Source organism: Durotheca rogersii, assembly GCF_024521655.1.
Source record: "Durotheca rogersii strain YMJ 92031201 chromosome Unknown GGS23scaffold_3, whole genome shotgun sequence".
Lineage (NCBI taxonomy): Eukaryota > Fungi > Ascomycota > Sordariomycetes > Xylariales > Xylariaceae > Durotheca > Durotheca rogersii.
In genome coordinates, this window is record NW_026251234.1 from 40,803 (window position 1) to 56,597 (window position 15,795).

The following is a 15,795-nucleotide window of genomic DNA, read 5'->3' on the forward strand; positions in this document are numbered from 1 at the left end:
ATGGAAACAGGATAAGGGGTTTCTGGGCATTCCCTCGTCTTTTCTAAAAGAGAATAAGGCAGCCCAGGACGTTTGTAGAGCCACGTGATCAAATCCGTGATTCCCTTGCTGCCTGCCTGCCGCCAGCTAACCACCCGCTAACGGCCCACTGTACACTAGCCGCCTTGTTGGCCGCTAGAAAGCCGGCTGATGGGGCACCCGCCTCAGATGGCGACCAACATCGATTATCCATTGAGTTGGCAATGAATTCCTTGCCTGAAGGACAACATGCGACTTATTACACATTGATACAGCCGCACCGGCGAATGGGGCACCTACCTCACATAGCGACTAACATGGATTATCCGTCGAGGTTAGAAATGAATTAATTCCTTACCTGAAGGCTAACATGCGACTTATTACACGTTGGTACAGGCGTCGCCGGCGAATGGGGGGGCCACCTCACGTGGCGACCAACATCAACTATCCGTCGAGGTTGGCAATGAGTTCTTTGCCTAAAGGCCAACATGTGATTTATTACACATCGGCGTGTCACTGGCGAATTTCGGTTCATCCAGGTTAGCTTGGCATCTCGCAGCACCGAGATATACAGGTATAAATATGCCCGTTTCCGCGACGTGATGGGTATTACCGTAAACCTAGAGACAAGCTCGAAACCCGTGAATTAGTAGCATTAGCTGTTCTGCCTCGCATAGGTACTCTATCCCCCGATCCTCTTCGAGTTGTGACAAGACATGCGCTAACACGACGACATAAGCTCTATCATAAGACCACCTCGCTCTCTAGGACACTCCAAAATCCTCTTTATTCCCAATTTCTCGGCCTCGATCTCGATGAAAACTTCGTCTTTAAGCGGATCTTGCCGAGTCTGTGGCCACACGAACTCGGTTCATGAACAGGGGCCCTGTGTCGCCAGGGGCTGCCGGAAAAAGATCAAGGTCTGCGGCGCCACGATACACTATATTCCAACGGAAGAGGACTCCAATGTTCGTGGCTGGGTCGTCTGCAAGCCTTGCCCTTACCACGGTCGAGAAGGCAGGGGGGTAGACTATTCTAGCTTCCCTGTCATTGACAAAGATGCGGATGGCAACCTCTACATTTCCCAGTATGGTATTTCTACATAGAGTTGGATGATGGTATATTCAGATCAGTTCTATACAATGATCACTACAATGAAGACGAGAGGGTTGGATCTAGGATAACAATAGTCCGTACATTTCTAGAGGAGATACAGACAATGCAATTGCTCTGAGTAAGCTCTTACGATCGTAAACATAACTAATCATTGATATTTAATTTCGACTTTACACTGGGGTTTTTACTTAAGAGTGAAGGTCCGGCTCTGCCTGCGTTCATTTATCCGGAGATCTCGTCGCGAGTATTAATACCTAATTAACTAGGTGTTATTAAATGCGATGCTTGAGCGGCCAAATCGCTATTGCCGGCGTGCTCGTGAGCTCCCATTAGGCCGAAAGGCTCCCATACCAGAGGCATACAGCAATACTATAAACTCGCCTAGCACATTCCAAGCAATCAATTGGCATTTAATACCTAACTGGAAGTAAGCAATTGGTAACTGTGGGCTATATGTAGGAGGCAGATACCTATTCTAACAACCAACCACCTACACTTATAATACGACGGTGCATATTCGACAATACTGTGTTGTTGGGCGTCGTAGTTGCCACCATCTTAACCAGGGAGTCATAGACAGCCGCTCTCTATAGGAGGAAAATTAGGGGGGAGAGGGACTTCAGGACCCCCCGTGATTAATAGCGCTTGAGAGAGCTCTAAGTAAAAGTGACCAGTGCGCATGTGATCTTGGTAGGTGTAAGTAATTCAGATTGCCGCGTCATAACATAGTCGGAATGTCTTCAATAGTTGAGGAAAGGCCCTGTTAAACTCATCTCATGAACGGGTAGAATCTTCTCTTACCGACGTCGTCTGCTCTATACCCAAGTATGCTCGACCCCCCTATTCCGTAGTTAGAAACCCCCATGACCGTAGGCCTTAACCATGATTAACTTTTAAAAGCCTGATGCGCCTTAATAATCACTTAACTGCCGATAAGCTCTAAGTAGACTGACGGCTTAAATTCAACATGTCAGTATGAGGGAGCAAGGGAGATCTAATAAACGACCCGATTTTGGAATCTGTGCCTTTTATTATTGAGAGGTCGGTTTTGGCTTGTGTCTAGGCAGCGCGACAGCGTGGTATTAGATCATAGGACACCCGCAGTGTATATGCGCTCGCACGGCAAAAGTGGCGTCCTCGAGTCGACTTCCATAGCCGTAGCCTCTCATCATGCTAAGATTCCCACTTGCTGGAAAAGGACAAGTTGCGGCATTCATACCAAATACTGGATTTTCTCGCCTCCGACATCCTTAAAAGAGCACCGATTAGTTCGGGTAAAAATAATACAAAGAAGGGTTGGAGAATACCGTAAGAACAATTACAGGTTTATCGACTTGACGAGGTTCCAGAATCGCCTTATCGTAGTAACCTGGACCGCCGTAGCGATCCTTTCCGCCGTCATCGTTTGTGTTATCGAAAAGACAGAGCCGTAGAGAAAGGGGTTTTCCCGACTCGGAGAAGTGCCGACTGAGGAGCGCCGGAAGCGTTACCAAAGAGGCACATACAATTCCAAGCGTGACCTGGACAGTCCTATGGCCGTGTCAGCTATTAGAACACTATCGGCTCTCTACTGATAGAACGTACTCCCATATATCGACCCTTGACATGTCCCAGGTAACATCAAAGCTGCTTCGAAGTGCTAGAGTCATGGCCAATCGAACCAAGCTAGCTACGCAGGCGCTTTTGAGGAAGGGTTAGCCTTTCGCCACCGTATCCGTGTAGGAGGTGAGTAGATATGACTAACAACAGCCCCAATACAAAAATGGCCACCAGTCCCATCTCCTGTTTCAGGTTCACGCCCAACCCGCGGAGAAGGGAGATGGGGAGTAGGAGGACATAAAGATCGGTCAAGATGCCCGAAATGCCAGAGATATATGGTAGAATATCCGGGTTGAAGCAGTAACCCTCTATTGTTACGTTCCACTGGCGTTCTACTGGTACGCAGCTGAACACCGAGGTCAGGAGAAGGGTGGTACTCAAGCAGGCCACAAAGGCGATGCCGAAATTTATGAGATGCCTCCTCTTTGTCTGAGGCGAGAAGCTACGACGGTAGAAAAAGAGTAGCATGAGCTTGATGGCCGCCGACAGCGCGATATATACAAACGATGCGACGACGGAGTACTGTAGAGCACGATGTGTTAGCCAACGCCCGGCAAGTGCCCTTGAATACGATTGTAGCTGCGATTCTTCACCTTGAGGCTCTCCGTAAGTGACCGGGGTGGCAGGTCCTGTACGTGGCGGCCGAGTCCCATCAAGTAAGCTGGTGAGTTCAACGTTAGCCGCGGCCACTCAGGCGGGCGTCGGAACCACGTCCTTACCATTGTGCATCAGCCTAGAGAAAACTGCTGTCAAGAGCTGTGAAACGCAGTAAGTCGTACGAAATCCGTATTCGAGATGGACAAGCACCCACGTAAGATCCCATGGAGAGGTCTGGACAGGCATTCACGTGTCAGCGGCCTCTCTAAGTTGACATAGTTAAGCAAAATGCGGAAGAATTGGCGCACAGTCGTCTATGCCCATCCGGCTCCCAGTGATATAGATGCGCGCGCACTGGCGTATCATGACGGAAACGGTGGCTATGGCGAGGCAGAGAACGTGTATGGCAGCGTTTCCACGCCATTGGCCCGGGTTGTTGACATCGAAGTAGGACTCGGCCCCTGGTGGAGGCGGGAGAGCGCCGCCGGATTGAGAGGCCATGATATTGGCGCACGGGAGAAGAGAAGTGGGAAAAGAAGAAGAGGAGGAATATGGCAGAGATAGAGAGGGGTAACAGAGGGACGTGGACGACGACATAAGATCGGGGACGAAGGGGGAAGGTCTCATATTTACATCGGTCGTGACTTATAATAGAGAGGCACCCAATGAAATTAGGAGGGAAGTAGGTAGCTGCCTAATTGATGTACCCTTATCCTGGGCCCCCAGGTACCTGATGTACCTGTTCTAAAAGCCGCTGAGTAAATGTACATGTCCGGGCGCTAATATGTTACTATGAGGATTCCTAGGTACCTACGTAGGTACGTTCGCGCCTTACCCGTTAAGCACGTAAAACACGCTGGACCCGCAGCTCCTCCTCGACTTCCTCTAGAAAACTATGCGGCGGGCCCTGCTATGTGCCTAGTCCGTGGGCGTGTGCAGGTGCAGAAATGCCCAGTATCATCAACCCTTCTACCCTTCCCGGCGCTGCTCGGAAGAGTTGGGCCGCCACCGGTTACCACTCATCAGGCGATAGTACTAACACGCGTGGTCGGCAGCAGCGGCAACATATGAATCGCAGCAAAACAATCTGGACCATCTTCCACTTGAATTGGGTCTAGTTGTCTAATCTACGGCAGTTTGGGTTGCTGCCACTCGAATTATCCCTCTGCCGCAGCTAGTGTTCCCGTGTCTCGATTCTCGGTTTTATTTAAGGCCTTCCTTTGCGAGGGACCTTGTTGAAAAGCCTGCCCGCCCCCCAAGAACCTCGCTATGCATCCTCTATCCGAAGCCTTGACCTTTTCTTTCTTTCGTCTCGCCTTTTCAAGTTTGAGGGAACCCTGAGACACGCCAAGTTCCCTAGCACTACCCATAAGCATGTCTAAGATCGGTCATACTGAAATTGGCGATGCTAATATCGCCTGGCTTATGAGACGGGGAATCACACAGATTTTAAAACTTTCTGTTCTTAACCGATTTCGATGCCCGCGTTCCGATCACGAGGTTGCTGGTGTGGTCAACGCCGTGGGAATTCGGGTGCTTAACTGGAAAAAACTAGACCTCTACCTGCCCAGCCTGAAGAGGGATGATTTGCAACAACAAATGGTGTTTTCCCTTTTCGGCAATGCCCAAGCCATAGGACCAATCACAGCTTACGTACTAAAGCACAGGCTCCTGAGGCTTGCCTGGTGGTGTCTCTTGTTGTCCGGAATATACAATATGATAGGACTCTGCTCATTAGTATCCTGGTCCGGCCGCATGGCCTTCGAGAATGTTTCCGATAATGTTGGCTGGCAAGGTACGTACATCCGATCGGGTTGGAAATATGTTGGTGTTAGATGGCAGCTCCCCTTAATAGCGCCTCCTCCCCCGAATCCCACAAATCAATATTGACAATTGGAATGCGCCAGCCCCTGATCCTGCCAGCCCGTTCACTCATATGATAGACCGAGGAGTGCTGGCCGATAACACCTCATCTCGGCTTTCTAGTCTCCCCCTCTCTTATTTTCTCCTTCAAACATCGCCGGCGAGAATGCAAGTCAACTGTTTTTCCATAACACATTCGCACACCGGAACAAATGGAAAATATTAGTGGCAACCTGGGGATCCTGATAGAGCGGTCAGGATTCAGACGCTGCCTTGTCCTGATAACTCGAAGCGGCCCTTGCCGTTATCATCGTCGGTGCGTTCTATTTTCTTGAAGGAAACCCAGGATGCATAGGACAAAAGCCGCGGAAACGCGGGCGCTTCGGACTCGGGGAAGTATCGGTGGAAAAATACCGAAAGCATTGCTAGAGATGCACATATGATACCTACGTTAACTTCGATAGACCCGGGGTTATGTCAATCACCCAAATGCTACAGGTGCGACGTCGATCACTGGAACATACGTATGTGCACATGCAATAAACGATTATACGACTCTCTTGTATATATCTACCACACGTCCAGAGAGCAATTCTTGAGATGTTCCATGCAGCATATCGGGGCTGCTTTGGAGCACCGGTGTCATGGCCAGACGAGTCAGGCTAGCCGCACATACACTTACTGCAACAACGCCAACCAACAACCAACATTATTACACAGTCCCACCAACCCAGACAGGATCTCTCCGCCGCGTATCCCAGTTCCTACCTGTTAACGGCCCCAGGCTACCTGCCCGCATGCCTTCCCCTGGGGAGGTACCTCTCGGGGCCGTAGCCGTACTCCTGGGTTAGGAGGTACTGGGAGGTACCTCTAAGACCGGCTTGTTGGCGGTGGAAATGCGATTGGAAGAAGCCGTACCACGTCAAACAATGCGCCCCCAACCATCCCTACGGTTGTCAGCGCCCAAGGCCAAAATCCCCCCTCCCCGTTCTTTGTGTTCGGGGGTCTCATTTCTGCTGATAGCCCTCTTGATTCTCTCCTCTGGCCCTCGCCGAGCATTGTCCAACGAAGTAACAACGGAGAGATATTTCGCTATGACAACCCTCCAAGATATTCCGCGGCCGGGTGGCTTCACAACGCTCCTGCTCCTACTACTGACTGTATGATGAGCGATACCAAACCTCCCTACTAGTAGAGCAGGCCGTGATTCTAATGGTGCCAACTTAGTATCCGCTCGTCCGAGGGGTCTACAATCTCACCTTTCATCCTCTGGCCAAGGTCCCCGGCCCCCGAACCTGGTCAGCTTCGCGTATCCCCTTCGTGCTTGCGCTTCTCAGGGGCACCATCGTTCACGACATCGAGAGACTCCATAGGAAGTATGGTCCCATCCTACGGATTGCACCGAACGAAGTCACGTTCGCCCAGTCAGATGCCTGGGACGACATATTTCAGCTTCGGCAGGGTCACCAGCAGTTCTTGAAACATCCTGTCTGGTGGAAGAGCCAGCCCGGCATGCCGCAATCCTTAATCAGCGCTATCGATCCCGAAGCTCACTCCCGCATTCGTAAGATCCTCATGCCCGGATTTACGCCGCGCGCTTTGAGGAATCAGGAGCCCATCTTACATCGATACGTCAACCTGTTAGTGGAAAGGCTACGAGAGTGTGCGACCGCGCCCACAGGCCTAGACGAGCGGGGTGTTCAGCTCGACGTAGCGCCGTGGTTCAATTTCACAACCTTTGACATATTCGGAGATCTCGGCTTCGGGGAGTCCTTCGACTGCCTCCAGCACTCGCGATACCACCCGTGGATCGCGCTGCTCTTCAACAGCGTCAAAGCCGCCTCCTTCGTAGCCGCGGCACGCTTTTACCCGCTCGTCGAGTTCCTGCTCATGAAGTGCATCCCCCCGTCACTTAGGAAGATGCAGCGAGACCACTACCAGCAGATCGTCGATAAGGTGCAGCGGCGCCTCAACTTCGAGCTCGAGCGCCCCGATATCATGTCTCACGTCATCACCGCGAACGAAGGGGGACAGCTGCCCATCGGCGTAATCAACACCACGTTCATGGTCCTAACGACGGCAGGGAGCGAGACTACGGCGACCGTCTTGTGTGGAGCGCTGAACTATCTAGTTCACCACCGGGACAAGATGGACCTTCTCCAGAAGGAGATCCGCGGCCGGTTTTCGACCGACGGCGAGATACGGCTAGACGCCTTAAGAAATCTTAGTTATCTCAACGCTGTAATCAACGAAGCCTTACGGCTGTGCCCCCCGATACCGTGGATGCTTCCCAGGCAGGTGCCCAGGGGGGGCGACACGGTGTGCGGGATATGGCTCCCGGGCGGGGTGAGTAGACTCGTCGGATTCGTATCAGAGCGTGAAGCACCAGACGGGAATGGTCAGCTAACGAGTCGAGCAACCTAGACACCAGTTTCTATCCAGGCGTATACGATGAACAGAACGCAGGACTACTTCCACCATGCCACCTCGTTCCTCCCGGAGCGCTGGCTCCCCGAAGCGTACGTCGACCCCACCTCCCTCTTCTTCCAAGACAGGCGGGAGGCGGTACAGCCGTTCAGCGTAGGCCCTCGGTCCTGCATGGGGCAGCACCTCGCATGGGCGGAGATGCGGCTCGTTCTCGCGAAGCTGCTGTGGACGTTCGATTTTAGCGCCGCGGAGGGAACGCAGCTGAGGTGGGAAGACCTCAGGACGTTCTTGTTGGTGGAGAAGAGGCCAATCGAAGTGAGGATTGAATTAAGGAATAATATACCTAGGTAACAATAGGATTATCTTCCGTCTTGATGACGTACCGGCAGCACCTCATACGGCGAGTCTGCCCGGAACGAGAAAGACCGGCGCTACGGATTCCCCAGCGCGACCAGGGATGGGTAGAGAAGGGTTCCTACCCCGGGAGCGGGATGCGGAGAGCGACGACAATCGAATGCCAATAATATACCTAGCTTTCCAGTGCGACGGCGACAGGCAGCGGCGCTGGCTGCCGACCAACCAGTCCGTTCGCCCCCCCCTCGTCTCGCGGCTGTGAATAGCTCCCTCCCGTCGAGGAGCAACTTAGGCAAGATACGCAGGTCACTGGTTGGGGAGAGGTCTACTCGATTACTTTAGAGACTACATTACCGCTGCTGCCACTGCCACTGCCACCATCACCAATTCTTACGCAAGCTGACATTTGCTGTCTACGTCACACTCACCGAAGCCATCCAAACATTCACACACCCAACCGGCGTTCCTACCGACGCTACCACTTGTGCACATAGGCATACCCCGGCCAGGCCAAGCGAGGCAATTCAACGAATCAGTGCCCGCACGCCTCTGGCATCGAGTTTCGGAAGCGGGATTAGAAAGTCGTGAGCTTGTTTTACGTCGGACTCGTCGGTCCCGAGCAGCTCCATCTTCGGACCATTCGGGCGGAATAGGGCAGAAAAGATGAGGCCCATCTCGGTCATCGCCAAACTATTGTGAGACACCATGTCAGAGCACACCGTGTCGCCGACGGGCTGGAACGCCTCTCCCGACATCGAGAAAAGAAAGAAACCATGAGCAAACACGTAGAGAACTGGGGGAGGGCCGCTGTACACACATCATGCCCAGACAATTTCTCGATCCTCTGCTGAAAGTCACATAGCTCTTGTTCATGGCCGGGTCTATCTCTCCCATCCAGCGCTCGGGGATAAACTCGAAAGGAGCTGGGTAGGCAACAGGATCTGAGCCCATCATACATGCCGACATTCCCACCGGAGTCCAGACAATATTACCTCTTGGCTATGAATAAGATTTTCATTAAAAAAAGAAAAACTAAGAATAAGAGAGTTTGGGGGAGACGCAGCGGAGGGGCGTAGCACATTATTCACCAACCTTGAATACGTACTGGCCGTCGAGCCAGTAATCGTAGTAGGACTCGTACCAACCCGTAGCTGCCGCGAGCCACGAACCCGGGAACCCAGCCAAGAGGGAGGAGTGTAAGCGGTAGAGGACGAGAAGGGCGAATAGACGATGTAAGACACGAGGACAGGTAGAATCCAGGACTTCACGCCTCCATTTACAGCCATAGCCTCGAGTAGGACTGTTCCTGCGGATATTTAGGGGGGTGCTGTTGGACCAAAGGACAAAAGATACTTGTCCATTTATAGATAGGTAGGTTTTTATTTCTGCCTAGGTAGCTACGTAGTCCACTTACATAGTCCAGAGCGCTCCCCCTCCCCCTCTCCCTCCCCCATTTTCTCATTTTTCTTCATTCCGGAGGCCTATAAGATGGAGTTCCGCTATTCGAAAGAAGTTGACTCCAGCTGCTACGAAACCCGCGGGCTCGGAGGCGGTATCCCGCTTCGCACGCACGAGAACTCTCTCGCAGAGGTCAAGGGCACTCTTCAGGCTCAGCGGGACTGGAGCCGCTACGTCCGCCCCGTGGGAGAATACAGGGGTGGCCTTGGTGGCCGCTACAGCATGATCTGCGTCACGATTCCCGAGTGCCTGCCCGACAGGCTTGAGGTAGTTTCCTACGCGAACGAGTTTGCGCTTCTCTACGACGGTATGTTGGCAGCCTGCCCACGAACAGTGGTCCTAGCTAGCGTGCCTCGAGTCTTGCTTACGTGAGGTCGATCGGAGCAGACGAGATGGAAAAGCTCGATCTCCAGAGCCCGCCGTCGTCTCGGGAGATACTAGAGGTGTTCGGAGACGACGCCCTGGAGAATCAGGTCGATGCGGACGCGCGGCCCGAGAAGCGGCTGCAGGCCCGGCTCTTTTCCAGGATGCTCGCCATCGATTCGGCACGGGCGGCGGTGGCGATGAAGGCGTGGGCCGCGTCTGTCCAGCTCGCGGCCCGGACTCGGCTGACGACGTTTGCGACGCTAGACGAGTACATTCCCGCCCGAGTCGTCGACGTCGGAGAACTGTGAGAGAGAGACCCGTCGTCCGCGACGCAGCAGAGGCGAGAGAGCTAACCGGCAGTCGCGCTAGGATCTGGTTCGGGATGGTGACGTTCGGCATGGCCCTCAGCATTCCGCCGGAAGAGCACGACCTGTGCATGGAACTGGCCCGCCCCGCCTACATCGCGCTCGGGCTTACGAACGATCTGTTTTCGTGGGAGAAGGAGCGAGAGGCGGCTAGGAGAGGCGGCCAAGACCGTGTTTTCAACGCGATCTGGGTGCTGATGAACGAGAGAGGCGTGAGCGAAGAGGGAGCCAGGACGATCTGCTCGGAGGAAATACAGAAGCAGGTCACCAAGTACTGCGTTGTCGTCGAAGAGACCAAGGCCAACCTCAGGCTTTCCCGGGATTTACGGACATACATTGAGGCCTTGCTGTATAGCATCAGCGGCAATCTGGTATGGAGTATTCACAACCCTCGGTACGGCAGCATCTGAGCCGCCGTCTCTAGAGACGGCACCCCAGAGGGGTCGAGAGGTGGCTCCGGCAGGATTGGCGGGTGGTGACGAACGTTACCAGCAACGCGGCTAGCCTAGACGAGGTCATTCTTGACGATAGTATTGCTCGGCCCCCCGATAGTAGCTCTCCAGCCGCCCTTTTTGGCCCGCGATGGTGTAATAGAAAGACGACTCCTTCTTTTTCCCTGCCTCCTCTGATAGCGAAGGGGTTGCAGACGCGTGTTAGCGCTACATACATGCTTGTGCGAGAGGTACCTACCTGTTGGTATCTAAGGTAGTGTGTCGCCGCCCGTTCCGGTCTCGAGTAGCGCAGCCGGCACGCCCTGTTGGATCGAGGCTCGAAGCTCTACTTACACTCTGCTCGATAGCCCCTGTAAGCGAGCGGTATGCGGCGTATAGGTACCTCTTTGTAATGGTGGTACATGTAGACACCTTCTACCTGTAGGTACAGGCAGGTACCTACCAACCAACAAGTTCCGCGGAAGCAAGGGGGGGTTACGATGGGAGAGGGGATGAGGACAAGTCACGTCGAAGGTAGGTACCTCGTGGGCCACGTCGTAGTCCCCCTATCTTTGTAGCTCTGAGCTCCTCCCTTCTTCCGCTCGCTTTCTCCCCGGCTCTCCTCCCCTCCCTTCGACTCCTCCCCAACAGCGCCGGCAACCTGAACTCCGGCACGCACACCATGGGCGCGCAGTTCTCCCAATTCTTCCCGCCCCGGCCCGCCTTCACTGAGGCGGACGTCGCGTCGCAGGAGGGCCGGGTCTTCCTGATCACCGGCGGCGCCTCCGGCATCGGCTACGAGCTCGCCCAGATGCTCTACCGCAAGCACGCCCGGGTCTACATCGCCGGGCGCTCGCAGCAGAGCGCGCAGCGAGCCATCGAGCGCATCGAGGCCGCCGCGCCGCCGCCGTCCTCGCGCGGCAGCCTCGCCTTCCTCGCGCTCGACCTCGCCGACCTGAGCACCATCAAGGCCTCCGTCGACGCCTTCCGGGCCCGCGAGGCCAAGCTCGACGTGCTGTGGAACAACGCCGGCGTGTCGCAGCCGCCGCCGGGCAGCGTCTCCGCCCAGGGCTTCGAGCTGCAGCTCGCCACCAACTGCCTCGGCCCGTTCCTGCTCACGCAGCTGCTGCTGCCTCTGCTGGCCGCCGCCGCCGCCGAGGACGCGGGCAGCCCCCCCGGCTCGGCGCGCGTGGTGTGGACGGCCAGCCAGATGGTCGAGCTGTCGGCGCCGCCGCAGGGGCTGCGCATGGCGGAGGTGCGCGCGCCGCCGCGCGACCGCGCCCGCGCCTACGTCAACTCCAAGACCGGCAACCTGTTCCTGGCGGCCGAGCTCGCGCGCCGCGCCGCCGGCTCCGTCGTCAGCGTGTCCCTGAACCCCGGCGCCGCCGCCACCAACCTCTTCCGCCACACCCCCTGGCTGCGCTACCTGGCCTACCCCCTGCTCCACGCGCCCGCCCTCGCCGCCCACACCCAGCTCTACGCCGGCCTCTCGCCCGACGTCACGACCGCTGCCAACGGCGGCTACGTCGTCCCCTGGGGCCGCATCCACGACGCCCTGCGCCCGGACCTGCGCGAGGCCATGCGCCCCGTCGCCGACGGGGGCACCGGCCGCGCCGCCGAGTTCTGGGACTTCTGCGCCGAGAAGACGCGGGATTATTCCTGATGCGAGCTCGCCGTCGTGCCGCCGCAGCGGAGAGAGGAGTGGTCCGGGTTCCCGGCTACGACCGAATGTTCGGAGGGATGTGGATGTGCGGTGAGAGCGAGGAAGGCTCTGTAATGGATAGCTACACAATATCTACCGGACGAGGCAGGACATGCTTCTAAAGGGTCTAGGGACCTTCTATTTGCCATTAGGACATGGAGTCACGCCAGAGCTTGTAGATTAACCTCGATACAATTACTTTACCCTCCGCCGATTCGGTATTAATGGATCATTGCGTAGAAGTATCCGATTATCACCAACCCAATCCCAGCTCCAAACACACACATCCTATAACCCCCCCTTTATGTTGAAATGGATTTCTCACTCTCAACCGAAATCCCTAAGGCTTCGGGTCCTCGGGGGTCGCCTAATCGATCGTTACGGTGTAGTGCAATTGCAACAGTCAGTCCGGGGCGGATCGACCGCTCGAACGAGAGGGGAACTCGGAAACACGGCCAACTAGACCCCGGATTGCTGATGTTAAAGGCTAGGAAAATGTCTTCCTGCTCTCCTCTGAAGACATGCAACTACGACAAGTTGGTCAAGCGCCTTCCGTTGGGTTTTGTGAAGGAAACGGGGGCGATCTTACTCTGAACTAACGATACCAATATTAGTTCCACGGCTGGAACAACGTGCTTGTCCCCGTGCACGATTCTCGAGAGCATCTGCTGATGGTAAAATGCGGTCTTGTTTCCTCCAAGTTGGCCGATCTCACACAAGATCCCAAGTCACATCGTTTCCATAACAAGACTATACACGCGAGCTCAGCACCCTGCAGCCTCACGTACCGTTGTCTACTTCATCTATATATCGCCACCTTCAGTCTCGTCACCATGGTCAGTCCCCCCTTCCCCAGTGTACGCTGTGTGGACGGCTTCGCCCGAAGGGTGATTGCACAGTCGTCTCGCGGTTGGCATTGTCTACCGGCCGAAGTTGAGGGTTACGAACCGGAGCTAATCATTTGAGCAGAGCAACAAGGATCAGACCGTATCGGATTACGCGAACAACCTTGCCGCCGATAGTATATCGCTGTATTGGACGCCAACCGGACGGTGGCGCAAGGTGCATGGCGACTGCAAGTCCGGCACCGGCGGAAAACGGGTGATGAGAACCACGCAGACCTCCTCGAGAGAATACGAAGTCAAGATTTCTAGAGAATGGGAGGAATATTTGGGGGAAGACCTACGCCGCCGAGCCGTCGTTCTCTGACATCGTTTTTGATGCGCAGAGCGTGCTTGGCCAGTGAACTGCAGAGACTGTTGGGAGATTGGTGGTTGGAAGATGGAGCCAGCCATGACCGTTGTCACCGCCTCTGTCCGTTTGCTGGCATCGAGTCCTGCACGAAAACCTCACACAGGGTCAGGACCGAAAGTCAAAGTGCGGGCCAACTCCAGGAGTTGTTGTTTTCGAATCGCGTCCAGTCCGCCATTTTCATTCCTCTGTTAAGTATTACTTAAGTAGCTATTGCTGCAGTGCGCAGAGGAGTGAAGTGATGCCAGCTTCTCGACGGGTAGGCTAACTGCCCTCCGTCAGAAGAGCTTTCCTACTCTCTTCTCGCCATAGATAATATTCATAGAACCGGCAGGCATCTAACAAGCCATCAACCTAAATGCGGCTGCTGTGAACGTTGACTAATAAGTAGCTCGCACCCGACCTTTTTTTTAACCGTCTACTTCGTGACAGCTACATCTCGTCCACAGTACCTCCCTCGACCGCTGTTCCTCCAGCATCAGTAATGCTCCTCCTGTCGTCCTCTCGCGTTCGCTCGCACGTCTCCTTCACCCCACAACCGCAACAGCACGACGTATTTCGATTCATCCACTTTATTTTGAAACCTCCGCTTTATTTTGTCGATAGAGATGGTTTCCTGCTCTCTTTTCGAGGATTATCAAGTCGGTCAGATTTTGACCTTGAGCGTCATTCCCGAGCCCGGCGAAATACGTTCAGCCTCGACGGTCCGCGCACGAATTCGGCATCTCCAGAGTCACCGCACGCTTTCTTACTGCATGATCGTGGACCTTCTGGACGAAGGTTTGCCCGACAACCCGGTGCTTCTAAAGCTTTACGACAGGCGCTTCTCGGAGCAGCTCCGGCGCGATTACGGAATCGACCCGTGGACGAGGGACGCGGAAAAAGAGTACATCAACTTCGTCTGGACAGGCGCAGCGCGCCAATTTCTTCACAATCTCCACACCATCCTCAATTTTGAGATGTACTCGAGCGAGACTTGGAACGACGGCGAGAACGAAACATTTCTGACTGACCAAGTTCACAAACTCTTCGATACCGAGACTACTATGTATGATGCCCTTCGTGACATCCAGGGAAAGCTGGTTCCCCGCCTTGTAGCACGCGTCCATCTCGCCCTCTCGCTCCCGGACGCCGACATCGGTCGCACTGACGCCGCAGACCTGCTCCACGTCAAGGGAATCTTGCTTCAGTACATCGACGGTTTCCCCCTAGCGAGGATGCAAAATCACGCGCACAGATCTGACTGGCAAGGCATCGTCGATCAAGCCGTCGCCGTCGTCCAGGTGGTCGGCGACCACGGCGTCCTCAACAGAGATGTTGGACCCGACAACTTTATCGTCCAGCGTGACAGGAGCGGTCGTTACCAGGTGTTCATGATTGACTTTGGTCTGGCTCGATTGCGAGGCAGGAACGAGTCGGACCGTGATTGGGCCAAAGCCAAGCTGAATGAGGACGAGGAGGGGGCGGTTGGATGTTTGATGAAGACACGGCTTGTTAAAGAAGGCTTTGAGCTTCGATTTGAGAGGTCCGATAGGTATATGGAATGGGCCGACGAAGATGAGGAATGGGCCGACGAAGATGACGAATGAGCGGATCTGTCGGATCAGAGCAGGGTGAACCGTCGGACTCGAAGGACTCGGGCACGAGGCCAAATGTCGAAGCTGCTAATCAACGACGACTCTCCGGGTGGCCCCGGTTGCGTGCACCCAATATCATACCTTCCGGCGGCTCGCCAGGCCGTGGATTATCTCCCGGGCTCTAGAACTAGGGACTCCCGAATCCACGCTGTTATGGAAGCCGTAATCACCCACCGGGTCAGCGCCACTAGGCGTGGCCTATAAAGAAGCCCTAGCGAGTTCCAGGTTATAAACAGAGCCGGCCGTAAACTTACGGAGGCAGAAGAGCGTTTCCTCGGGATAACCCGTTTAGCGTAATTTCGTTTATTCGCTATATTCTCAATAGAATTTTTAAAACGGTATAAACTACTTAAGAGGGGATTCTCGTCGTGACTCCTTACTACGGCTAGTTATTTTAGAGACCAGTACAGTATTGTAGTATCGAGAACGTAATCGGTACCGACAAACTGCTCGAGAGACTTCTCAGCTAGACCTATCCTCTGAGGCCTTCGACAAAGGTTTGCGAATTTGATCCATATGTACGTGTTCTCTGTCGGGCTTATGATAAGGCCGCGTAGAGTCCTTTGCTTCTTAATATCTAGCTTTATCTCGGCGGCGTCATCACCTAGAGT

At 54.6% G+C, this 15,795-nt stretch overlaps 7 protein-coding genes across 7 annotated transcripts; 6 read left to right on the top strand and 1 right to left on the bottom strand.

The window, feature by feature from the left end:
* The first annotated feature begins 260 nt into the window (after positions 1–260).
* On the top strand, positions 261–1,211 carry GGS23DRAFT_550517 (uncharacterized protein). The gene is made up of 2 exons (XM_051515291.1): positions 261–695; positions 758–1,211. Exon 2 carries the CDS (start codon positions 834–836, stop codon positions 1,122–1,124), a length of 291 nt encoding a protein of 96 aa, XP_051375119.1. The 5' UTR covers positions 261–695; positions 758–833; the 3' UTR covers positions 1,125–1,211.
* Positions 1,212–1,797: 586 nt separating this feature from the next.
* GGS23DRAFT_550519 (uncharacterized protein) lies at positions 1,798–3,914 on the bottom strand. Its single transcript, XM_051515292.1, has 9 exons — positions 3,639–3,914; positions 3,545–3,564; positions 3,453–3,489; positions 3,327–3,394; positions 2,879–3,255; positions 2,719–2,814; positions 2,442–2,664; positions 1,936–2,383; positions 1,798–1,872 (listed from the first exon to the last, which is right to left on the bottom strand). Exons 1-8 carry the CDS (start codon positions 3,829–3,831, stop codon positions 2,348–2,350), a joined length of 1,050 nt encoding a protein of 349 aa, XP_051375120.1. The 5' UTR covers positions 3,832–3,914; the 3' UTR covers positions 1,798–1,872; positions 1,936–2,347.
* A 2,208-nt stretch (positions 3,915–6,122) lies between these two features.
* On the top strand, positions 6,123–7,971 carry GGS23DRAFT_602767 (putative cytochrome P450; the record flags this gene model as incomplete). Its single annotated transcript, XM_051519371.1, has 3 exons — positions 6,123–6,353; positions 6,421–7,539; positions 7,618–7,971. 3 exons carry the CDS (start codon positions 6,123–6,125, stop codon positions 7,969–7,971), a joined length of 1,704 nt encoding a protein of 567 aa, XP_051375121.1.
* A 1,483-nt stretch (positions 7,972–9,454) lies between these two features.
* On the top strand, positions 9,455–10,755 carry GGS23DRAFT_550526 (terpenoid synthase). Its single transcript, XM_051515294.1, has 3 exons — positions 9,455–9,739; positions 9,820–10,102; positions 10,168–10,755. Exons 1-3 carry the CDS (start codon positions 9,463–9,465, stop codon positions 10,571–10,573), a joined length of 966 nt encoding a protein of 321 aa, XP_051375122.1. The 5' UTR covers positions 9,455–9,462; the 3' UTR covers positions 10,574–10,755.
* Positions 10,756–11,276: 521 nt separating this feature from the next.
* Positions 11,277–12,766, top strand: GGS23DRAFT_614826 (NAD(P)-binding protein; the record flags this gene model as incomplete). Its single annotated transcript, XM_051520681.1, has 1 exon — positions 11,277–12,766. One exon carries the CDS (start codon positions 11,277–11,279, stop codon positions 12,255–12,257), a length of 981 nt encoding a protein of 326 aa, XP_051375123.1. The 3' UTR covers positions 12,258–12,766.
* A 25-nt stretch (positions 12,767–12,791) lies between these two features.
* Positions 12,792–13,505, top strand: GGS23DRAFT_593166 (uncharacterized protein; the record flags this gene model as incomplete). The annotated part of the gene is made up of 3 exons (XM_051518003.1): positions 12,792–12,836; positions 12,911–13,132; positions 13,266–13,505. The coding sequence occupies 3 exons, from the start codon at positions 12,792–12,794 to the stop codon at positions 13,503–13,505; spliced, it is 507 nt and encodes a 168-aa protein (XP_051375124.1).
* A 472-nt stretch (positions 13,506–13,977) lies between these two features.
* Positions 13,978–15,524, top strand: GGS23DRAFT_550529 (uncharacterized protein). The gene has a single exon (XM_051515295.1). The coding sequence runs from the start codon at positions 14,156–14,158 to the stop codon at positions 15,134–15,136; it is 981 nt and encodes a 326-aa protein (XP_051375125.1). The 5' UTR covers positions 13,978–14,155; the 3' UTR covers positions 15,137–15,524.
* The last annotated feature ends 271 nt before the right edge of the window (positions 15,525–15,795 follow it).